This window comes from Akanthomyces muscarius, chromosome 5 (assembly GCF_028009165.1).
Source record: "Akanthomyces muscarius strain Ve6 chromosome 5, whole genome shotgun sequence".
Taxonomy (NCBI): Eukaryota; Fungi; Ascomycota; class Sordariomycetes; order Hypocreales; family Cordycipitaceae; genus Akanthomyces; species Akanthomyces muscarius.
The window spans coordinates 1,815,901-1,839,638 of NC_079245.1; the positions used below are offsets into that span (position 1 = coordinate 1,815,901).

Consider the following 23,738-nt stretch of genomic DNA (forward strand, 5'->3'; position numbering starts at 1 on the left):
GATCGTGCCCCCTATGCACTCCGTCGCGGACCAAGGGAGCTCGCCATCTCGTCGTCGTCCGCGCCAGTCCTCTTTCTCGTCGTCAACGGGTGCATCCGCGTCCAAACGCCCCAAATTCGCCGAAGCCAACATGACCAGCGCCAAAGCGCGGGGCAAGCTACCCGAAGTGGTTGACCTCGCTGAGAAATCATCCGCGTTCCAACCCCATGCCGGAGCCAAGAAGCTCGTCATCAAAAACCTGCGCAGTCCGGGTAATCGCGATGCGCAGATCGAACAATACTACGCCCGGGCGGAGAAGGATCTCGACGATGGACTGGGTGCCATCTTTGCGGGGCGTAAACCTGCTGTCCCCCTGGAAAGACTATACCGTGGCGTTGAGGATGTTTGCCGCAAAGGCAACGCCGAAAAGGTCTACCGTATGCTGATGAAACGCGTCGAGAAACATCTGCAGTCGGTCGTTCTGCCTCGAATAGGGAAAGCCGGCGATGCGTCAGAGGTGGATATACTAAGGAATGTCCTAGTTGAGTGGAAAACGTGGAATAGCCAAACTGTAATGCTCATCCTTCAATCTTGATCCAGGGCGGTTACTGACGCAGAAATAGGTTCTCATTCGGTCCACTTTCAGCTACCTCGACAGAACATACCTGCTCCGGGAGGGCCTCCCATCCATCAACGACATGACTATTTCACATTTTCGCCGAATGCTCTTTAGCGCGCAGAGCGGTAATCGCAGTCTAGAAAACGATGTTATCGGTGGCGTCTGCGGCTTGGTGGAACATGATCGACGTGGCAGTGCTTCGATGAATGGCGAACTCCTCAGAGACTCTATAATGATGCTATACGTCCAAGGCGTCTACACAAAATACTTCGAGCCGGTGATGATCAAGACTTCGAAGGGCTATTTCGAAGAGTTCGGAACGTCATGGAGCACGTCTGGCTTGAAAGAATACATTGCAGCTTGCGAGACACTTCTAGCAAGAGAAGCGAATCGCTGCATGGCATACAATCTGGACAGCACCACAGAACGACTATTAATGGAGCTGGCACACCGAATACTGATTCACGACTACTCTGAAAAGTTGCTCAACGAAGGCAGCTTGGCGAACCTCATGGGCGACAAAGATATGAAATCTATAAAGGGTCTTTACGACCTGCTTAAACTTTCCGGTCTACAGAAAAAGCTGAAGAAGCCATGGGCTGACTACATCAGAAAAACTGGCGCCACCATCATTTCGGACAAGGAATATGGGGACGAGATGGTTATCCGTCTTCTGGAGCTGCGCCGATCGCTGGACTTGATGATCCGCGATGCCTTTGGCAGAGACGACGATTTCTTGTGGGGTATGCGTGAGGCATTTGGAGGATTCATGAATGACCGTACTACGGCTGCCTGCTGGGATACTGGAACGTCTAAGATCGGAGAAATGACCGCCAAGCACATTGATATGCTACTGCGTGGTGGCTTAAAGACCTTGCCCAAATCGCTAATCTCCGACATTCAAGACCGAGTTGCTGCAGAAAGAGAAGGGCAGGCCAGCACAGGCGACGAGGACGCGGAGCTGGACAGGCAGCTGGACAACTCACTTGAACTATTTCGCTTCATCGAAGGAAAGGACGCTTTCGAAGCATTTTACAAAAAGGACCTGGCGAGAAGATTACTCATGGGCCGCAGCGCCAGTCAAGATGCTGAGCGCAACATGCTGACGAAACTACGGGGAGAATGCGGTTCCAACTTTACACATAATCTGGAACAGATGTTCAAGGACCAGGAGCTTGCCAAGGACGAGATGGAGGCGTACAAGCAGCATTGCCAAAATACATCTGAGGGCAAGCCGCCGGTCGATCTGCACGTCATGATTTTATCAGCAGCCGCTTGGCCAACTTACCCCGATGTCCGTCTGAACCTGCCTGACGATGTCGCCACCCAGATTGAACGATTCGACAGACATTACAAAGGAAAGCACACTGGCCGTGTGTTGACATGGAAGCACTCTCTGGCCCACTGCTCCGTCAAAGCCGTCTTTCCCAAGGGTTCTAAGGAACTTCTCGTGTCTGCATTCCAGGCCGTCGTGCTGCTCATGTTCAACGGCGCTAGTGGGCCTCTCACATACGATCAGTTGTCGACAGGCTCTGGGCTTACCGGTGGTGAGCTCGAACGCACGCTGCAGTCGCTGGCGTGCGGCAAGGCGCGTGTCTTGAGCAAACATCCTAAAGGCCGTGAGGTTAAGAAGACGGATACGTTCACATTTAATGCCACGTTTTCGGATCCGAAATATAGAGTCAAGATCAACCAGATCCAGCTGAAGGAGACCAAGGAGGAGAACAAGGCCACACACGAACGCATCGCCCAAGATCGACGCTTCGAAACTCAGGCTGCTATCGTCAGAATCATGAAAAGCCGCAAGACCATGGGCCACGCGGAGCTAGTGGCTGAAGTTATTAACCTGACCAAGAAGCGAGGCAGTGTGGAGCCGGCTGCCATCAAGAAGGAGATTGAAAGGTAAGAATTGGATTTCATGGATACAAATGATCAAAAGCTAACCTAATCATAGTCTGATTGAGAAGGACTACATAGAGCGTGAAGGAAACGCGTACACATACTTGGCGTAATAGCGCTTTATAGGAGTGAATGTAGTGTATATGAGAATCAGCCTGTCTCACCCGTGTGAACAAGGAAGAATTTTTTGAATGGCGACTGACTGCCATCAAATGCCACGATGACCGGAGATTACTTTGGTGACCACATGTTTCTGTCAACCCGGGGCAAACCCCACCATGTACAAGATGGCATGACATGATCCGCCGCTGCTTTCCAAGCGAAGTGTATGTGCAAGTTCAGTAGCCGGCTGCCGCCTAAACGCCACGGCAAAGTCAAAATATTCTCGTCGCCGCCACGTTTAATCTACGTAGATATATAAACTGCCCGCATTGAGCATGATGTCTATCTTCTCTTCTTTCGAGCCACCGAGACGTCAGGTCTTTGGACCAGTAGCTCTCAAAGCCACACAACACCCAAAATGGAGCAGAAAACGTTCTACTACTTTGCTCGCTTGTCAGATGAGCTTCGCAGGATGGTTTGGAACGATGCTGCATGCGAGCGAAACCGTGCCTGTGCCATTTTCTTCACCATTCTCCCTGTCGGCAAGGTTAAGTAAGTCACTGAAGGTCTGCAGCTATCTTGTACAAGGCTCTTGCACGAGACAGTTTTTGGCCCAGTATTGTCATTCCGGTGAGATTATCCATGAAATTTCAGTGATGGCGATTTGTATAAAAAAAAAAAAAAAGATCCGTGCGAGAATCTGGCAAAGAAGCCTGTGGCGACGGATAGACGTAGATGGGGCTTGATGTGGCAGTCAACATCGGCCGGCGACGATTCGGCCATGATCCTTGCCAGGACGACCGTGCTCACGCGAGACAGCCCTGTCCCGGCGAATTATGCCATCTTGGCGCTGTGGTAGGAGGAGGACATGACGGCTTGGGGGTCTAGACGCGGTACAGCTGGGGATGCGCTGCTAGGGCCTGCAGAGGAGAAACGGCACAGACGCTGTTGAAACACGAGCTATGTCAATGTTTGGGGTATTTTTAGTCAGGGAACTGAGATTATAAAACTTGGCATTTTCTTTTCTCTGCCTCGATAGTGAGTGGGCAGTTGGGGGATTGCTGGATTGCCAACCAGCTCCAAGATGGGGATGGCTGACGGGTGGTTGCATGGCACTGGCAGTGGTGAATGGAATGGTTACAGCGACTGGCAGCACGAGTTAATAAGGCGAGACCCGCTGTAGCCCCTGGAGAGTGCCACTGTAAAGCCACTTGGGGGGGTTGGAAAAGGGGCCAATGACAATTCCCCCTCGCCGCAAGGAACCGCGAAGCTTTCCCTTAGGAGGGTCCTACCATGAATTACAATGATTGGTATCGTCTCCTTATTACAGGGTGTCAACCTTATACCTCGTTGATTGAGGTGACTGACAGCTGCAGCTGCAGTGCGTTGACCGGATTATGCCGCTGTGCCACTACTCAATACCTAGGTAGGTACTTTACCGGTTGACGCGAAACGGGTACAAGCGCACGCCACGAGCTGTACCTGCATACATGGGTTCGTACATGGCCAAATGACAACCACCAGCATGAACCGTCAAGATATCCTGCCCAATCCCAACTTGTGCCTCCATCTCTTATTTTTCCCCTTCTACTCAGTATCCACACCTCTCAGCCCCCCTGTCGCGCCTCATTAAACTCGTGCTGGCAGTGGTGCCGGGTGGGCTCCAGCTTCTGGTACCTGATCAGACCTGCCTCTCCACCTGACCACTACCTAGGTACCACTACCACTACCTACCACTGCCTACCACTACCACCACTAACAAGGCCCCGCCCCTCCCCAAATCCCTTGTCCCACTGGCCAGTGCCAGCCAATCCCCTGCCGGGCGACTCGCCCGTCCCAACTGTCTTGTCGCCTGGCACCGGGCAAGTACCATGCTTCTCCAAATCCACCGTGTCAGGCACCACTTGGAGAAGGGCCAGGTACCTCTCACGCTGCGAGCCTCAACACAAGGTACACGCCGCTAGCACCACCACAGGATAGCGCCGCGCCCAAGGCCGTCGAGCCCCTGGATGACTTTGTTCCTCAGCTTCATTTCTTTGCCTCACCACACCACCACCACCACTCTCCTTCTCGACGCCGGCAAATTCCCCCCTCGCCACAGGCATTCTATCCTTTCTCTTCATCTGTCTGGCCAGGTCCTCTTTTCTCCTGCTGCTTCTTCTTGTTATTATTATTCCATCTTCTCTCATTTCGGCCCTCGTTGACCCCTGTCTGCTGCACATGTGTCCACCAAATCTCCATCATCACCACCCAATAATCACTACTGTCTCCTCCCCCCCTCGACGACTTCTGCGGATACCCAGTGCACACCAGTCGACGGCGCCATTCCATTTTGGCTCGCCCACCCCCTTGATCCGTCGCTGGTCGCCTGCCCCAGGGCCCTGCTAGACTCTTTCGCCTAGTCTGCTTCGAGCCTGCTCGACACTTATCCTTCTTTGTTCGCCTCCTGGCTTCAGCCTCGATCCCCTCCTTCACGCTTCTCTCACCAGCTTCTGCAATTTTGCTTGCCCGTGACCTTGCGCTGCTGCGACCGAGTCTCGTCTTCAATTCCCTCTCTTGCCATCGCTCGACGGCTTATCGGGTCCTTGGGCGTGTCTTGTCCCTGTTCCATTCTCTTGCCTCGACACGCTTGCTTCGCCGCTTCTCGCATCCATCCATCCCCGATGCCGATTCGTGCCTTGTTTTATTATTAACTCTCAGCTTCAACTTCAAACACTCTCGTTAACAACCTATTCTTCGCTTCTCGACTTTCTTCTTTTGCATACCTCTCCTGGACGAGCCCACCTTGCACCTTCCGCTTCGACCAATACCCCTTTCGAATCTGATTCACTCTGCATTTGCATCGATACCTGCCGATCGACTCGAAACTGTACCAATTCTGTGCTTGCTCCTTAAGATCCTCGCCACCGGCTTCAATTTAATAGCATCACCGCGCCGACCTGATTCGTCACTTGCTCGACGGCATTAGCGCTCTCTCTGTATCAATACTTATCCATTGCTCGAGCTTCCGCATACCACGTCTTTTGCCCAAGTCTTTACTTGCGCAAGCTCCCAGTCCGCTGTACGTGTCCGGCTTGGGCACGCTTCCTCTTTCAAAACGGCTGTTCTATCTCACTCCGGGCGGGACACACTCGTCCCCCCTCATCTTCTCGGTATGCAGGATTTGAACGGTTCCGCCCAAAACAGCGGCAATTCGGGACGCTTTCCCGGCCACGCCTCGAAGCCCTCCAACAGCGATACTGGCTTTTCCCATGGAGCTTTCACCTCCAACGTCTCTGGCTTTGCCGAGAGACATCCTCGCCGTGGCAACATCCCCTCTCTCAACACCCAGGTGAACCAGGGGCCTGGTGCCAACGCTTCCGATGTCGCCTCTCCAGGAAACGCTTTCGATATGCAGTTCACACCCCTTCTCCCGTCGCAGCTCCTCATGGGTAGCCCATTCCAGCCTGGCAGTCCTGCTGCCTTTGGTAGCCCTCAATTCCAGTCCCTCTCCGCTTTCCAAGGTTCTCATCAGCAGCCTCAGGCCAGCCAGCAGCACAGCCAGCAGCACAGCGGCGGCATGTCCAGCCCTACCCAGCAGAACATGTCCCCTCAGCAGTACCATGCCATGGTTTCGCCTTCTCAGTATGGGGCGCCTCAGTTCTTCCCGCCTCAGTCTCCTACCGGTGGCTTCAACATGCAGCCATCGATGCAGCCTGGCTCGCCCGTCTCCATGAACGGCCCCTCGGCCAATGGAACCAGCCGAACCGTTTATCTGGGCAACATACCTCCCGACACAGCTGCCGAAGAGATACTTGGTCACGTTCGCAGTGGCCAAATCGAGTCTGTCCGTCTGCTTCCCGACAAGAACTGTGCCTTCATCTCCTTCCTCGACGCCAGCTCCGCCACCCACTTCCACTCTGATGCCATCTTGAAAAAGCTCTGCATCAAGGGTCAGGATATCAAGGTTGGCTGGGGCAAGGCTTCTTCAGTTCCCACATCGGTCGCCCTCGCTGTTCAACAGTCTGGTGCTTCCCGCAACGTCTACTTGGGCAACTTGCCCGAGGAGGTGACTGAGGACGAGATTCGCGAGGATCTCGGCAAGTTTGGCCCCATTGACACTGTCAAGCTGGTCCGCGAAAAGAGCATTGCTTTCATCCACTATCTCTCCATCGCCAACGCTATCAAGGCCGTCACGCAACTCCCTCAGGAGCCCAAGTGGCAAGCGCCCCGCCGTGTCTACTACGGCAAGGACCGTTGCGCCTATGTCTCCAAGACTCAGCAGCAGAACGCCGCCCAGTATCTAGGAATTGCACCTGGCTATGCGCACATGCTGACTGGTGCCGACCGCGATGTTATCTCCAACGCCTTGGCCCAGCAGTCAGTTGCTGCTGCCGCTGTTGCCACCACGGCCGGAGGGCTCAACAACCTGGGTAACCGCACCATCTATCTAGGTAACATCCACCCGGAGACTACAATTGAAGAGATATGCAACGTTGTCCGTGGTGGACTGTTGCATCATATTCGATACATTCCTGACAAGCACATTTGCTTCGTCACCTTTATTGATCCCACAGCTGCCGCTTCCTTCTACGCTCTAAGCAACCTTCAAGGCCTCATGATTCACAACCGTCGTCTCAAGATTGGATGGGGCAAGCACTCTGGTGCTCTGCCTCCCGCTATTGCACTAGCCGTCAGCGGTGGTGCTTCGCGCAACGTCTACGTCGGTAATCTTGACGAAACTTGGACCGAGGAACGTTTGCGCCAAGACTTCTCCGAGTATGGTGAAATTGAGCTGGTCAACACTCTACGTGAGAAGAGCTGCGCCTTTGTCAACTTTACCAACATTGCCAATGCTATCAAGGCCATCGAGGCCATCCGTGGCAGAGATGACTACAGAAAGTTCAAGGTTAACTTTGGCAAGGACCGATGCGGTAACCCGCCTCGCCAGATGCAGCAGACCTCCTCGCCGCGCAGTGATGGTGTCGGCTCTCCTCAGACTGGCGGCTCGCAGAACGGAAGTTCGCCATCGAATGACGGCAACCAGCAGTCTGCGGCGCTGTTCAACGCCAACAACAATCCTCTCACCATGTACCTGAGCCAGCTCTCCCAGCACGCCCACCAACAACAGAATCAGCAGCACCTCCAGATGGCTGCCCAACAGAACGCCATGTTTGGCACTGCGCAGTCTCCTGGAAATGAGCTGGGTCTTGACATGCCCCAGCCTCAGCTTGGCTCTCACGGCCAGTCGGCAAGCATCTCCAACGGCTATCCCACCAGCATTGGCGTCTCCGGCTCGACCACGATTGGTGGTCTCCTGGCTCCTGGCAGCGGCCGCGGCTCACACAGTCGTGCCGTAAGCCTACCTGCATTCGGGCCTGGCTTTGAGAATGGCGGCAACAGCCCCAACAGCGTGCATGGCAGCAACGGTAGCGAGGGCGAGCAGCAGCGACGCGGCCACCAATACCAAGCTAGCTACAGCGGGATGGGCGGCAACGGCTTCGGTCTTGCCATTCAGAGCGGCCTTAATGGCTGGGCCGAAGAGGAAGTGGCCAACTAATGACGAGCCAATTGCCTCGGCCACGGCCGGGCATACATCTGTACGAAATGTCGAGGGATCATACTCTTCTGTATTCGCCTTGACCACTTGACAATCATTCTCTTTTTTTTTCTTGTCTATTGAATTGTTGATATTTTTGCCTCTTCGTCTTTGCATCTTTCATTTTGTTATCAACAGTTTTCCCTCATTTTTGCTCCTAATTGCCAACGCTGTGTTGGAAACCAGCTACCATGTCAATATCCCACTTTGGGTGGAAGATATCTTCTGTGTTTGCGCGGGTTTCAGCTGTGTGCGTTTCAAATCTTGAACCTTTCTTGGACATGTCTTTTTGGAATACGGCAAATCAATGCCCTTTTTTTATAACTTGTGTTTGTACGTTGGATACGTGCTGTATTGGAGAGGTTGTCTGTTGGAGAAGCAGAATCTGAAATTGGGGCCGAGAAAAAGAAGCCCTTTTGCTAAAGGAGAATAAAATGGGGATGATGATGGCAGACATCTTTGGGTATAGCTAAAGTAGTAATTTCCAGACGAAGCTTTGCTTTGAAATGCAATGGTTTTTCGTGTTACAGGCTGTCTCGATGACTTGAAATGGTGCCCAAGTGTATTCACTGATGATGATTGGCCAACTAATCCAAGTTGGGCATGCATGCTAGCATGAGATTTAGGGGTATGTTGGCATTTGTATGTGAATACTATTCTATGTACATGTGTGCATCTCTTTGTATCTATGACTCTATGAAAATGACGTTTGTGGTGTATACGTTTATATGCTTCTCTCTTTCGTCCTCTTTCTAGTAGCCCGCTGGCTCCGGCTTGCTGGGGATGGCCGGCTTGTCCATGTTGGCGCCGCACTGGGCTTTCCAGTCCGTCGGCGTGATGCGGTCCACAATCGACTTGAACGCTGCCTACAGCCCACGTCGTTAGCACCAAATCAAACCAGCACATGCGTCAGAGGACTCACCAGCGTGCACAGCGTCTCGTCATCCTGGTAGTGCTTCCCCGCGGGCCGGCACCCCGGGACGCGGACCGGCTCGTCATTGTACCGCACGCGCACGTAGTAGCCGCGGAGGCGCTCCTTTTCGGCGCTCGTCAGCTCGTACGTCGGGCGGCGGCCGATGGGCTGCGCGCCGCCGAGCATGCGCGGGACCCACGACGCGGCCTGCGACGCGGGGCTGTGGGTGCTGGGCGGCTGGGCGACGATGCGCTCGTCGCGGAGGAGCTCGACGGCGATGTGGGAGGTGAAGGGCGGCCAGGACATGCCGTCGGGGCCGTCGCCGCCGAGGCTGGTCACGGTGGCGGCGAGGGTCGTGTCGTGGCAGCCCGAGAGGCCGAACCTGAGAGGGGTCGTGGCGCTGGAGTGGGGGAGGACGCCCTCGGCGCTGCCGACCATGCGCTCCGTCATGTCGGCGAGGAGGCCGCCGATGCCGAGGGTGCGGTACTCGTTGCTCTCGCGGAAGCCGGCGAACCACTCGTCGACGACGATGCGGATGCTGTCGGCGCGGACCTGCGGATCGTAAAAGTCCCTGGGGAGCTTGGTCGCGGCGCCGTCGTGCGCGGCCGTCGCGGCCATGGTGTCCATGACGCCGACGAGCGCCGGGTGGGAGGCGACGCCGATCCTGGTGTTGGTCGTCGGGCGCGCCGGGTCGGCGGGCATGTACCTGCGCAGCTTGGCGTTGATGCGGTCCATCTCGGGGGAGTCGTCCCAGCGGTCGGCGGCGCGGCGGCCAAAGGCGCGCATCAGCTTGGCGAAGCGCTTGCAGTTGGCCGTGTTGGGCAGCAGCGTGTCGTCGACCCAGTGGCGGGTGTGGATCGTGACGGGCGCGAGCCTGTCGTCGCGGGTGCCGGGCGGGTACAGCCCGTGGAGGGCCTGCTGCATGGACTCGAGCGCGCGGGGCATGGGCGTCGAGCGGAGGTACAAGTCGTCGCTCGACTCGAGCGTCGCGGGGAGAAAGCCCAGCTGGTCGACGTAGAGCCTGCGCAGGCGGGCGCCCAGCGCGGTGGTGGTCTCGCGGCCCTTGTCGGTGAGCTGGCCGAGCTCGCACATGTTGTCGACGGGGCCGCCCTTGCCGGCGGCGCCGAGGGTCGGCGTCTGGCTGTCGGCGGAAAAGGTCTCGAGGCGGCGGCGCCAGTCGAGGGACGTCCAGGAGGACGAGGCCGGGTCGAGGACGGCGGAGACGAGGCGCGACGACTGGCTGCAGTAGGGCCAGAACTCGGGCAGGCCGGCGCTGGCGAAGCGGTTGGTGACGGGCGTGCGCTCGCCGTGGCGCATGAGCACCTGGACCTGCTGCAGGCGCAGCGGCGACGGGTACAGCCGGCCGAGCTCGTCGGGGGTGTACGCGGGGCGAGGCTCCAACGACATTTTCTTTTTTGTTGAAGCGGCAAAGGCCAATCAGTGATGCGATGAAAGGACTGTAAACCTGTCTGGATTGGACAAGGGTTGTGGAAAAGGAATCTCGAGCCCTCCCGCGCAAGGGGCGAAAGAGAAAAAAAGCAGACGCGGTGAAAAGAGTGATGGTGTTGGTGGGAGGAAAGAATAAGCTTGAAACGCCGGAGATCGTCAAACGGACGACGGCTCGCAGCGGTCAAGCGGGCGGGCGTCGGCTGGTGGCCGCGGCTGCCGAGGTCGGAAACGCGTGGGGGCCTCCGGTCTGCGGGCGACTGGGGTCGGTTCGGGGTGCATAGACGGAGTACAAGTGACGAGACCAGGAGGAAGCCAAGATATGTTATAGGATGGCAAAAGGAAATTAGAAATTAGGTGAGAGCTATTTCATTCGCTACATGTAATGCAAATGCCATGTATGTTGCCCACTGACTGGGTCGAAAAAAATCAAATAGTCGCCATGTCTGCATGCAGCAGGCTAACAAAGAAACCAGAAAAAGAATTAAAAAAAAAAGAGGCATACCCAATACCTCCTCGGCTCAACTGTACAGCAGCGCAACCACCATCAGCGTCCCCAGCCCCGAAGCCATCTTTATCCTGAGCGATCCCGCCTCTGCCACGCGACTCCCCGCACTCGCCTCGCGCCTCTGGATCTCGGACGAGCAGGACAGGCCCTCGGGCGGCGCCCCGTCGTCGCCATCGACCAGACACATGTAGAAGCTGTTCATCGTATCGCCCGTCGTCGGCGCGGTGTCGTTGTCGTCTGCGGCGGCGGCGGTGGCAGTTGCTTGGGGCAGGATGGGGCACCACGGGTAGCAGCCCTCGGCCGTGTTGTTCTGGCTGCCGGCGACTTGCTTGCAGCACTGTTCCATGCGGGGGTGGCTGCAATATCTGGTTAGTATTCCTTGACTTTCGTAATGAATTGATACTTTGCAAAGGAAAAGGACATTCGGAGGCGGGGTCGCACGTACTCGGCGGCGAGGATGCAGTATGGGATGGGGTAGTCGTAGAGAATGGGCGGGAAGCGGGAGCAGCCCTTTACCGGGATCGTGAGCGCATCCATTGTGAGTCGTCGCAACGATCGGAAGAGAAGCGAAAAAGAGATGATGACAAGTAAAAAGATGTTTCAAGAGGGGGAGAAAACGGCGTAAATGGATAGACCCAGGAAGGGCGGCAGCTAGAAAGCTAAAATACTAAACCCGCTGCGACTACGCCAGCTTGAACGGGCGACGCTACCCAAGCTGGAATTTAGAATACCTTTCCGGCCATCTGCTACGGCTGAGACGATAGAATGCCAAAAACGAGGCTACTGCGGCTTAGCCTGATTTTTTCTTGCCCTGCCTGCCCACGTCTACGTAGTCGATTGGCCTTGGAACTCTTGCCGGTGGAATGCATCTATTTTGAGACATACGGGAGGACGACACCCCCCGCCACCAGCTAATGGGCGGACCACCACTGGTATACCAGCTTCAGTCTTTTGGCAGGAAAAATCAGACCTGCAACGCCTTTTTTTAACCCGTCTGAAAAAAAAAGTTGGTTGGATACGAGGTCCAATTGGGCCGTCGCCGTGCACTGTGCTACAATCTAGACCCAGGACGCGCAAGCTTCATCCGCCGCTGCGCCGTGGCTTGCTTGCTGCTAGTCAGGTGTCTCTCGTAGAGCGTCGCAATCACGAAACAAGCATAAATCAAAGGGAAAAAAGCGCAGCTGGTTTGGTATCTCAAAGTTACAAAGGAAACAAGTACAACATTTTCCTGCACACATCTCATGCGGCGCCGGCGGCCGAGGCCCGGGCATTCATCATCAGCTCCCAGATGCGCAGCGCCGACATGGTGACAAACATGGCCCAGGGCTCGCCAAACTCGTCCGTCGCGCCCGCGCCGACAAAGTGGAATCGCGCGACCTTTGTCTTGCTCCATTTCGAATTGTCCGCAAACACGGCCACGACGGGGTGCCCGTCGCTCGACTCGCCGTGCGGCCGCGCCGACCTGCCGACCTTGTCCTGGCCCTCTCCGCCGCCGCCGCCGCCGTCGGCCCCAAGACGGACCAGCTTCCAGCCCCGGCCCCAGCGGTCGAGCACCTTGACCTCTTTGCCGTGCGAATAGCGCCACTCAAAGTCCTCCCTCCGCGTCTCCTTGCCGCTCCCGACATTAAAGGAAAAATTCATCCGCCGCGAGTGCACCGTCAGCTTCTCCGGGGCCGCGGCGCCGGGGACGGTAATGGCCGCGTGGCCCTTCATGAGACCGTCGCGGTGGGCGGTGGCGATGCGCGGTGCCGTCTTGGCGTCGGCGCCGTCAAAGAGGATGAGGAAGGGCCGCGACGACAGCAGGCCCGAGTGCAGCTCGAGCGCGAAGACGGGCTGGTCGGCGTGCGGGCCAATGTGGAAGGTGCGCATCGACCAGGCCTTGTAGTAGAGGTTCCAGCCGACGGGCACCTTTTCGTACGGTGACGGGCCGGGCGTGTAGCCCGGCGGAGGGGCGTCGGGCGCGTTGCTGTCGTCGGAGGCGGCGGCGGCGTATTCGGGGGGCGCGAGGTCGTGGCCGGCGGAGGACTGCTCGGCGAGAGCTTCCTGTTCTTTTTGGAGCTTGCCCATTGTGACTTGCGTGTGTGGGTGTGGTAGACGTGTGTGTATGTGTGTGGATGACAAGGTTGTCGGTGGTCTCGATGCAGCTTGCGATGGCACGAAAAGGGCGCGGATTCAGAGTCTTATGGGCTGGCTACCATGATCGCCGTGTCGAAGAAGCAAAGAAGCTGACGAGAGTACGGACACCCTATTCTCATATATACGCCATCTTTAAAGATGCACTGACAGCCAGGTAATAAACCCAGCGGCCAGCAAGGCGGACTGCCCCTCCAATGCCGTCATGACGGCGCCCATCCGCTTGGCAGCCAGAGCAGCCCAGGGCGGCGCTATGCCGGATTTGTCGTGATGAGCCGCTACCACCCAAATACATCTCGCGCTGATCGCGCCCGGCCGATGCTTAATTTGGCCCGTCACCGGGGCTGAGCAATGGGCGTATAAGCAAGGCTGTCGGGCGGTGTCGATCGCCACACAGCATAGCAATAGATTGCATGAGAAATGCGAATTAGGGTTATCCAGGACAGCCATTGCATTCGTTTTGTGTCCAACACTCGATGAAAGGGTATGATGTGATGTGATGGGCATTGACAGCAATGTCCAATTGGCTAGACATGAGGCTGTCGGGCGGGGGACTTGCCACGACATTTGCGAAGAGCATCAAGTGCTGGAGCCAGAATTAGTTTCTGAATGAATCAAACGAGGGCAGCGTGTATTGGCTTTTCTTCTTCTTTTTTTCTGTTTTTTTTTTCGAACCAACACATGCCACAACCACCTGTCTAGACCGCGGCAGCGCAATATAAAGGGTAGCCACAACGGCAGCTAATTTCTTGGCAGGGCTAGACATTGCATGTGCCGTGCTCCAGAATGTGGCATCCAGAGCATTTCGTCGCAATATTTGCGCAAACATACTTTGGTTGTGCTCCATTGCCTTTACGCGCGGCCCGCGGCGTCCTGAGCCCAGTTTCTTCTACTGTTCTTCTACTGTGCTACCCAGCGGCGTCTCCCAAACCGGTAGTGCCGGCGGTGCGGGGCATGTCGTTGCTTGCAGTCTCTCTACCCGGCCAGGCCAGTACAGCAGGCGCGTGCCAACTAGTCTCTTCATCTTGTTCATCGTCAACTCGGCAGCGAGATGGACATGTGGCCATTCCATTGATACATTCAAACCAACCTACAGACGCAGCTGCTGCACAGCCACCTGCATAATCTCCGGATGGTCACCCACCACCAGGGAACGCCTCTGGATTGGACCAACGAGGTGGGCAGCTCCAGGCGGGGCGGGCGGGCGGGCGACTTGCATCTCCAGCAACCCTGGAAGCGGCCAAGCACAAGCAAGCAGCCACACCAGCTAGTTAACGTTGGTTAGTTAAAGCAAGCAGCCTTCCGATTCATCCGTACCCAAACAATCAACTTAATACCGCCATTTGCCCATCTTCTTTGTTCTATACTTTTTACTCTTCTTCTTCAAATCAATTCCCAGACTTTATACTTTTCTCTCTCTCTCAGTCTTTTGCATTGCGCTGGAATTGCCAACGTCGCCTCCCCAGCATCCATCAGGCTGACAGCTGTTGCATGTGAATGCCGATCGCTCTAAATTTCATGCAAACGTCATCCGCCCAAACAAAGTCAGCCCTACGTCAAACCACTCCCACTGCGACTGTCTCACTGCATATCGACACCGAGCAGCACCTCAACACCTCAATCCTTCGAATGCCATAGTCTCACCACCAATTTCCTCGACCAATGGCGGCACAAACAAGCACCAGCGGCGCGCCGGCGTCGTCCGCTGCCGCCCGGCCGCCGTATCCTCCCCACGACCTCACCTCCGACGACGAGGCCAAGGTCGCCGCCGAACAGTCCATGTACCCCGACCACGACGACGTCCAGGCCGTGCTGCAGCCGGCCATGAGCCGCGCCGCCAGCCACCTCACCTCGATCCACACGCCCGCCGTCGAAAAGGTCGCCGCCATGGAGCGCATGACGGGCTTCTTTGACGGGCCCTCCGTCGCCGAAGACTCCAACGACGACGACGCCTTTACCACGCCCAAGCAGCGGCCCTCGACGCCCAAGGCCGGTGGCACCGCCGCGGCCGATCGCAAGAGCTCCCCGCTCGCCGTGCCCAGGCCCTTCAACTCCCAGGACGTGTACAGTAAAACCAATCGCGCCCAGCAGACAAAGGGCGTCCTGGGCTCGGCCCTGGGGCCCACGCGCCACCAGAGATCCGGATCGGCCGGCCAGGAGGCGTTTAAGCGCTTCCAAAAGGTGCTGCCCTCGTTTGGCTCCTCGTCCAGCTTCCTGCCGTCTCTGCCGACCAGGTACTTCAACAACCTCGCCGACTCCATGCCCAGCATCAGCATCGGCGGCCACACCAAAAACGCAAAGTCCGAGACGACAACAGATGCGTCGCCGCCACCCGCCATCAAACGGCTGCACGCGCAGGCAACCATGCCCAACATGGACCCTCGCGAAAGCTCCGAGTCGTCGTCATCCCGCTTACACCCACCCCGGTCGGGCTCTCTCCGCCGCACCACCTCGGACGAGAGCATCCTCTACCACTCCCTCTCGCGACAGTCTTCCCTCGGCGACGACGACCGCTTCCACGACGTCCGCGAAATGGTCAACATGCGACTGCTGGCCTTCAAAGACAGCCTGCCCGATGTGCCCAACTTCAAGATGCCCTCCCTCGCCAAGCTGCAGGCCACCGCGCGCCGCTCCCAGCTCTCCCTCAACGGCATCTTCTCCAGCGACTCCAACGTCGACGTCCAGTCGCGCGACCTCCCCCGCGAGCCCAGTGCCACCGCTACCACGACCACTACTTTCGACCAGGACGCGAAGCCAAGAGATGCCTTTGACGACATGCTGCAGGACCTCACCGGCGACGTGGTCATTCTGGGAGGCTATCGCGGATCTGTCCTGCGGTCCGCCGAGCCGCCGCATCACCAGCTCTGGGCCCCCGTGAAGCTCGGCCTCAACCTCCGCAAGGCCGATCTCGAAGTCGGCCTGAATGACGAGGACGAAGAGACGATGCCGGAGCGCATCATCCCCTCGGGCATGCTCAAGAACATTGGCCCCATTGACGTGTCCCGCAAGCTCTTCCGCAAGCTCCAGGCCTCGCCCAACGCCCAATCCGGCCGCTTGCGCGTGTGGGACTTTGGATACGACTGGCGGCTCAGCCCGCGACGGCTCTCCAAGCACCTGCAGGACTTTCTCGCCACGCTGCCCTCCAACCAGCCATCATCCTCTCCATCCCGGGGCGCCATCGTCATCGCCCACAGCCTCGGCGGGCTCATCACGCGACACGCCGTCAACCAGCGGCCCGACCTCTTCGCGGGCGTCCTGTACGCCGGCGTGCCGCAGCAGTGCATGAACATTCTCGGCCCGCTGCGCAACGGCGACGCCGTCCTCTTCAACGAGAAGCTGCTCACCGCGCGCGTCAACTTTTCCATCCGCACCAGCTTCGCGCTCCTCCCCGAGGACTCGTTCTGCTTCGTCGACAAGGTGTCGGGCGAGCCGTACCTCGTCGACTTTCTCGACCCCATGAGCTGGGTCCGCCACCGTCTGAGCCCCTGCATCGAGGCGCCGCTCCCCGCGCTCAACAAGTCGCCCACCTCGTCGTCGTCCTTTGCCTCATTCCTGCCTCATTCCTTCTTGCGCCCGCGCAGCGACAGCAAGGGCGGCGACCGCAAGGAAAACGAACTGGACCCCGCCGTGCCGTCCATGACCACGACGGCCACCTCGCCGCCCGTCGACCGCACCTCGTCTCCCGCGTCCGAGGCTCACCACTCCTCCTCCTCAACCATCACCGAGGAGGCCTGGCTCGCGTCCGTCGACGACGACCGCCGCCGCAACTACGCCTACCTCAAGCGCACCCTCGCCGACATGCGGCGGTTCCGCGCCGAGATGCGCCACGACGCCCGCCACCAGGCCGCCAACGCCTACCCGCCGCTCGCCGTCCTCTACGGCAAGACCATCCCCACCGTGTGCGCCGCGGGCGTCGCCGGCCCCGCCGGCATCGCCTGCGCCGACGCCTACGACGACCTCGTCTTTCGCTCCGGCGACGGCGTCGCCCTCGCCAAGGAGGCCATGCTGCCCGAGGGCTACGCGCTCGTCCGCGGCGGCCGCGTCAGCACCGAGCGCGGCCACATCACCCTGCTCGGAGACATGCCCGCGCTGGGGAGGGCGCTGAAGGCGCTGATACGAGGACGCAGAAAGGGCATCGGCCTCGGCACCGGTGCGCGTAGACAGGATTCGCCGTGAACAAGATATACACACTTGCTGCTACTTATGAGCATGACAAACTTGAATTTTAAAATGGGATACCCGGAGTTGTGCACCTTTTTTGCTTTTTAGAATTACATACACATACACTATATATAGACAAATTGTTGGATAAAAACATGCATAAAAATATACTATGCATTGCCTATATGAGGCTACACTTGGCACGTCTCTGGCACACTCCCGAATACTGTACTTGAATTGCCATTTCCGATATTCACTTCTGCTGCCCCTGCCAATGCATCTCGTCTTCAGCACTAAGCACGTTCAAATAAGCAAAGTTTCAGCCCGTCCATCGCGCGGCTTGTTTCATCCGTCGATCCACGCCGTTGTTGCTGATATCAGCGGGGAAAAGCGATTCCATGACAAGTAGCCCCTTGCTTCACCGCTGTAGCTGGTGCATAGCACACGGACGCGCATGCTCCGAGAAGCACATGGGAAATGTGACAGATTACACATGGCAATGAATCAATTTTGTTGTTGTCTCTTTGCGCGCATGTCCTCCCGTGTGCTCACACAGGGCATCCAAAAAAAGACAGCAGCACGCTCCGGCTGCGGCGGTGCCGTGCGCACATGGCTCGGTGAGGTCGCAGTGGCCACCCACACCTTGAACCGCTCGTCTCAGAGGTGTGCCCGATTGTGTCTTGCGCTTTCCTTTTTTCTTTCGTGTCTGCCAGTGACAGTTTTAGCCTGCGTGGCAAAAAGGACCGTAGCATCGGGCTCTGTTTTAGAGCTTGCGCGTCCTGCATGTCTGACTGGCCGATAGGGTTGCATTGTAGACTACCACCTCTCAGCACCAGTGACCGACGGAAAAAAAGCAAGCATGTTGCCGATAAAAAAAAAGTTCGGACGAAAGTGCATGGCCAGCACTAAGCTTACTAGCCTATATGCTCGTAAACTCGCTGTTGCTGGCGCAATCTCGCGGTGCCGTGCTTGGAGCTCATATTCCAGTATCGCGGAACTGCTTCATCCCGCGGCATTGTGGAGAGTTTCCAAGCATGAAATGTGCCACGCTGGCACCCTGTAGACAATATTTTGTTGGGCCAACGTATTGACTGCCGTATCAATCTGGTCGTGCATGCGCTGCAGTGTTTCGTCGAGATCGTAGCGGCAGGCTTCGTCTTCTTCCCGCGGTACGAAAGCAAGCTCTTCGAGGTTTGGCAGACGCTGGTCAATAATGCGCAATACGTCCATGGTAATGCTCGCTGCTGTCATCGAGCGGTATGTATCGTCGATCCAAAAGATGGCGTCGCTGACGGCGACGCGGCGCACGGCGGCCAATTCAGACGAGTTGCACATGGTCATGCAAGTGCGGAACTGTGCTTCGGTGTTCATGTAGCCCTTTCGGGGCCCGAAATAGAGGACATCACGACTGGGGTTAAAGTAAATGTGGCCAGGCCGGTACGCAAAGCCAAAGCAGCGGCGGTAGCTCTTGATAGCCTCGGCGCGTGACTCGGCGCAGATGTGCAAGTTGGTGGGATTCGGTGTCGTCGTGGTGCAGCCCGTGGCGGCGGCCAGACTACGAAGAGAGCCGGGCGCCAGCTGGTCGACGCCGCACCGTATGGGCACAATCCGAGGACCTGGGAGACTGTAATGCCAGATTCGAAGGCGTATCTCGGGGGGTAACTCGGAAAAGAGAGACTGTGATTGAAGTGGTTAGCTGCGGCTCTTGATCTCATCGCATGGCAGAGTGCGGGAGGATTCGTGCTGCGATGCGGGGGAGGCGCAACCTGTGGGACTTACAAAGCTCGCGGGGAGATCTAGCTCCATTTCGTCTGACGGCATATTGTTTGAATGAATCAAGCAAGGCAGCGCGGTAGTGATCAAAAGTAGGAATTGAAGACAAGGTCCCCTAGGGGAAGGAGAGAAGCTTGATGGAGAAGCAAAGCAGGTCGAGGTTGAGTTCAAGAAGTTGGGGTTGTGCGGACAAGGTGAGGAGATGGAGCTGGGCAGGCGGGCCGTTACAGCTGATGTACGACTGGATAGCTCGCAGCGGGTAAGACGAACGGCTCCGTAGGCCTGAGCTTGCAGATAACAGAGGGGGTCCTTTTTGATGGGTCAAGCGCGTGTAGGGGTCCCAAGTTGTTCTGGGAGAGATTGAGAGATGGATGTTTTCTGACAAGCACAGCAATGAAACGCTTCACTTGTTTCCGAGGCCGGGTTGGTGGGTTAAAAATGGCTAACACGTCCAGCGGTTAGACTTGCCGTGTCCTGTCGTTGAAAATAAGGTTTCTAGGCACAAGCCTCTTGAGTAGATAGACTATGGGAGTGCACGGTGGATGTGGTTTGGGGGCGCACGCCAGGCCTTATATCGCTGATAATGGTTTGAGCTTGGTGCGACAGGATCAAGACTTGTCTTTGTAGACTCGCGTGCGGTCCACTTTCAACAACGCATTAACAACAATCGGACAGACAAATGTCGGGGGAGGCAGACTGCGGCCATGCGTCAACATCATACCTTGGGCCATTGTCTGAGGGGAGAGGACGGGGTGGTGGTGGTTATCGGCACCCTGGCGGAACGGTCATATGTTCCTGGAGGGGTGGTGTGGGAACCAGTGATTGCGACCAGACAAAGCCACCAAAGTAAAATAAGCAGTTGACCAGTCAAGCCCGTGCCGAATTGTGGCAAAGTTGACCAGAGCTAGCTAGCCGAGTGTCTCTTGGTCTTTTTCCTCTTTCCGCGAACTAGAACAGGCTGAAGGGCAGCACGGCGAGGCCTTACCCTTGGCCCAATGTCGTTGCGGCGCCGGGAGAGAGCCAGGCGTACCAGGCTAGACACACAAGACGGAAAAGCGAACAGCGAGGGAGGGGGAGCCGGGATCCACGACTGGCGGGCGATGCAGCACCAAACAAGGGCTGGATCAAACTATGCCCACCACAAGTCCTCTAGAGAGCCACAAAAGCACGCCTCTCTGGGGCCTTCATCTCACGCCATCCCATCCGGCCGAGTGATGACATCCACCGGCTGGACACGGGAGGTTGTGGCGGGCGCTGGCAAAATTGCCGGCTTGCTTAGTTGGTGCGGGTGCATCCGAGTGCCGACAGCGAAGTGCGAAGGCAAAAGCCCAGTCGGTTGGCCGCTCTACGAGACTGCTCTCCAGGGCCGTCCAGGCGCTAATATCAAGTCGCCCGCCGTGAAAAGGACCAAAAAGCTAGAGTTTGTGTGTGTCGTACGGTCGTACCGGGAACCACACTAGGCTGCTCATCAATGGCCAGACCTTGTCATCCAGAGTCCAGCCAGTACACCACCTCTGTCTTTCATGACAGGCACAAGACAGGCGCCGGGCCCAATTTAGCTTGAACCTTGTCCTGGCCACTGCGACCACACGATGGCAAACCGTTGCATTCTGCATAGCAAAAAGGCCGTTAGTTTGGAGACTCAAGGTTTGGCAGGCAGACTCGTGAATGGGCGGTGGGATTGTCGTGAATGATGCGCAACGAGCAGTGATGAACATGCCCTTCTGCCTCTGGACTGGGGCGGCCAGCCACCCACATCGTGAGAGGGGTCGCGGCATTGCTTGCCTGCGCCGGCAGGGTTCTTTGGCGGAGAGCTAGGTCTTGATTGAGATGGTGGCGGGCAGCGGTGCGGAGCACACTTTAGATGACGAATTGATCCTTGCCTGGCCTACTTGGCTGGCGATACCAGTAAAGCATTAAAACATGATGCAGCTTGGTTTCTTTTTTCACGTTTTCTGTTTTCGATGGCCACTCTGGATGCCGGCAGATGAGGGCAAACGCAGGTCCGAGGAACCCACAGCCGGGTGGCTGGAACGAGCGAGCGAGACATGGAACAGTTTTCTGGCAACTGGTTGACATGATGGAGGGTGTGATTGAGTGTGTGGGTGGGCGGAGAGGTGTAGCTGGTTGGTGGGATGGTTCTGGTGGATGGATGGATGGATGGATGGATGGATGCGTTCCGTGTGTGTATTGAGCATCGCATCATGCGCGTATTGGGGAAAAGGCCCGTCGGTGGTGGTGAGGATGACGACAGGGCTTGTCCTCTCCAATGGCAGGCCTCGATGGCCGCTGGCAAGTCACTGTAGGGCCAATACAGCGCCTTTTAGCGTGCCTCGCAGCAGTTTTAGTGGATGCGTCCTTCTAATTCCAGCGCTGAGCTGCAGCAATGGCGCATGCCGGGGGACTGCCGCACTCTCGGGACTCTCACGGTGAGCGTTTTCATTACCTCAACTTGCATGTCAACCACACCGTCCTCACACAGCTTCAACAATCCACCGCTGAGGCTCGTAAGCTGTTTGGCTGTTTTCGGAAGGAGGCAAGTCGGGGTGCATATCAAAAGCGCATGGCGTGTCGAGCTACCCAGTAGTCTTGCGGGCCCTGTGCTTGTGGGATCGGTGTAAATACTTGTCCGTCTGGTCCTGGCCCCTGCTCTGAACACCTTGTAAACTCCGTCCTGCCGGTCGCTCCTTTGGGAAATGCCATCATGTCAAAGTGTCTTGCTCCTCTGAAACATGAGCTGCAGAAGTTCTGCTCAACATGTCTGCGTTGGTTTCGCGAGCGAAGCAAGTGTCTGCTTGGTTTCTTTTGCCTGTCAACACATCCTGACCGCAAGTTGCTGGAGAACTCTCGTTCATCTGTAATGTAGTCCGTGTAGGATGTTATACCTTGACAGCATGCACACCATGCCTGGAACATGCCGGGGTCTGGGTATCTTCGCTCTGCTGCCACCACTATTTCTTACAGCATAGATTGTCTAACTCACCTCCTCTATGTCTCGCCGACTCTGCCTTCTAAGCACTTCGTCGTAAATTAGCCAATCAGGATTGTTGTCCATGCCGCATTGTTAGGCGTCGCCGTTCACTACGAGTGGCTTGTTGACCGTACAAACCAACTACGAACCGAAACACAGTTTTGCTTGGCCAACAGAACCGACTTCATGGTTCCTCTCTTCTCTTTGCTCTTTCGCCTCACATCTCGGCACGCCTTTCTCCGCCGCTGAGTGGTTACCAGGCTGTGGATTCCTATTCGGGCAGCTCATCGCAGCCCGCTGCTGCTAATGGGAAAGGAACGCCACCCATCCCTCGCCTCTTTCCGTCGACCAAACGTGAAAGATTGTCCAAGCTTGTGCCTGGATGGCCTAGAAGAACATGGCTACCCAATTCGGTGCTGCTGAACTGTTGAATCGTGTCTCAGGCACACCGTCAGAGCCATGTCTCTGGCAGCGGCAGCCTGGCTTACAAAGCTGCTGATCAGGGAGACGGAAGCACGCGGACTACTATAATGCTGATTTATTACAGAAACCGCGGACGAACAGCTCGTGGTGAGCCACCACTTGAGCACCACAGCGAAGCGAGGGAGTCATGGCGTGGGTGTCTCATCCCGTGTCTCTCCTCGTCTTGCTAGCTCCCAAAGGTCTGGACGAAGAGCTTTATTTCCGGCAACGGGTCGGAGTTGGACGTACAACATGCACGCATAGAGTACGGGGATGCATTGTTGGATAGTGGTATTGTGGCAGGGCTGGTGTGCTTGACAGAAGCGGCAGGTTCCATACTACGATCATCTTGTTGGCTGCGGGTTGCCCAGTAGAGGCCTTAAGTCGGAACCGCCGATATGGTCACACGCGATAAGTTTTGTTGGAAATGGTTCATGAACAGAGAAGTTGTGTTTATAAGCGGCCGGCACAGCTGAAATACAGCTGCAAAGACGGTGTCCTGCGCATCAGACGGCTGCGGGAGAGAGCTCCCGTCCGACATACACGCACCACCAAGAGCCTTAGGGTCCTACTCTGAGCGGGTCTACGTGCGGCAACTCGTAACTGTAATAAGAAAACAAAACTTCCAATAATGTCAGGTCACCACGCCATCTCTCTCATGCCGCCTCCCACGGCCAAAGCCCGCCGCGCAACACGAGGAGCGGAAACTCTCCGCGCACCGGACCCCAGCACATCTCTACCTACCGAGACAATTTGTGCCTCTCCCAAAACAGCGAATGCTCTGCATAATACCGACTGGGCAACTTATGGGCACCTAAGCCAGAGACAGTTTCGTTTTCTCATGTTTGGCGTCGCGTCAGCCGGCGAGTGCCTGGACCCCAAGCCCTTAAACCAGGCACACCAAAGACACCCTGCCTCTTGTGAAGGTAACTCTGTCAACACGAATAAAAAGTCGGCAACGATTCTCCGCCTGTCTCAGAGGGCAATGTCACATCAGAGGACGCAAAGCACGGCTGCGCAAAATTTCGGAGCCCCGAAGTTGAAGCCCAAAATTTCGGGACAGGGGCAGGCCCCCCAAGCATGGACAGGGGCCGAACCGTTTCTGCGCCCGCCCGGGGTGGATTCGCCTTGGCGATTTAGCTTGTCTCATGTCATGCCTGCCGTTCCGTTGAATGTCGGCCACCCGTAAACATG

General features: G+C 56.8%; 7 protein-coding genes across 8 annotated transcripts; 3 read left to right on the forward strand and 4 right to left on the reverse strand.

Moving 5' to 3' along the window:
• Positions 1 to 130: 130 nt before the first annotated feature.
• On the forward strand, positions 131 to 2,610 carry LMH87_009885 (uncharacterized protein; the record flags this gene model as incomplete). The annotated part of the gene is made up of 3 exons (XM_056196958.1): positions 131 to 550; positions 603 to 2,500; positions 2,553 to 2,610. The coding sequence occupies 3 exons, from the start codon at positions 131 to 133 to the stop codon at positions 2,608 to 2,610; spliced, it is 2,376 nt and encodes a 791-aa protein (XP_056054054.1).
• Positions 2,611 to 5,753: 3,143 nt separating this feature from the next.
• Positions 5,754 to 8,138, forward strand: LMH87_009886 (uncharacterized protein; the record flags this gene model as incomplete). 2 transcript variants are annotated; one of them, XM_056196959.1, is made up of 1 exon in its annotated part: positions 5,754 to 8,138. In XM_056196959.1, one exon carries the CDS (start codon positions 5,754 to 5,756, stop codon positions 8,136 to 8,138), a length of 2,385 nt encoding a protein of 794 aa, XP_056054055.1. The 2 variants fall into 2 exon arrangements, with proteins under 2 accessions (XP_056054055.1, XP_056054056.1); XM_056196960.1 differs by having other exon boundaries at positions 7,728 to 8,138.
• A 791-nt stretch (positions 8,139 to 8,929) lies between these two features.
• On the reverse strand, positions 8,930 to 10,497 carry LMH87_009887 (uncharacterized protein; the record flags this gene model as incomplete). The annotated part of the gene is made up of 2 exons (XM_056196961.1): positions 8,930 to 9,043; positions 9,100 to 10,497. 2 exons carry the CDS (start codon positions 10,495 to 10,497, stop codon positions 8,930 to 8,932), a joined length of 1,512 nt encoding a protein of 503 aa, XP_056054057.1.
• A 560-nt stretch (positions 10,498 to 11,057) lies between these two features.
• On the reverse strand, positions 11,058 to 11,581 carry LMH87_009888 (uncharacterized protein; the record flags this gene model as incomplete). The annotated part of the gene is made up of 2 exons (XM_056196962.1): positions 11,058 to 11,400; positions 11,490 to 11,581. The coding sequence occupies 2 exons, from the start codon at positions 11,579 to 11,581 to the stop codon at positions 11,058 to 11,060; spliced, it is 435 nt and encodes a 144-aa protein (XP_056054058.1).
• Positions 11,582 to 12,283: 702 nt separating this feature from the next.
• On the reverse strand, positions 12,284 to 13,111 carry LMH87_009889 (uncharacterized protein; the record flags this gene model as incomplete). Its single annotated transcript, XM_056196963.1, has 1 exon — positions 12,284 to 13,111. The coding sequence occupies one exon, from the start codon at positions 13,109 to 13,111 to the stop codon at positions 12,284 to 12,286; it is 828 nt and encodes a 275-aa protein (XP_056054059.1).
• Positions 13,112 to 14,839: 1,728 nt separating this feature from the next.
• Positions 14,840 to 17,353, forward strand: LMH87_009890 (uncharacterized protein; the record flags this gene model as incomplete). The annotated part of the gene is made up of 1 exon (XM_056196964.1): positions 14,840 to 17,353. The coding sequence occupies one exon, from the start codon at positions 14,840 to 14,842 to the stop codon at positions 17,351 to 17,353; it is 2,514 nt and encodes an 837-aa protein (XP_056054060.1).
• Positions 17,354 to 18,340: 987 nt separating this feature from the next.
• Positions 18,341 to 19,159, reverse strand: LMH87_009891 (uncharacterized protein; the record flags this gene model as incomplete). The annotated part of the gene is made up of 2 exons (XM_056196965.1): positions 18,341 to 19,015; positions 19,118 to 19,159. 2 exons carry the CDS (start codon positions 19,157 to 19,159, stop codon positions 18,341 to 18,343), a joined length of 717 nt encoding a protein of 238 aa, XP_056054061.1.
• Between the last annotated feature and the right edge of the window lie 4,579 nt (positions 19,160 to 23,738).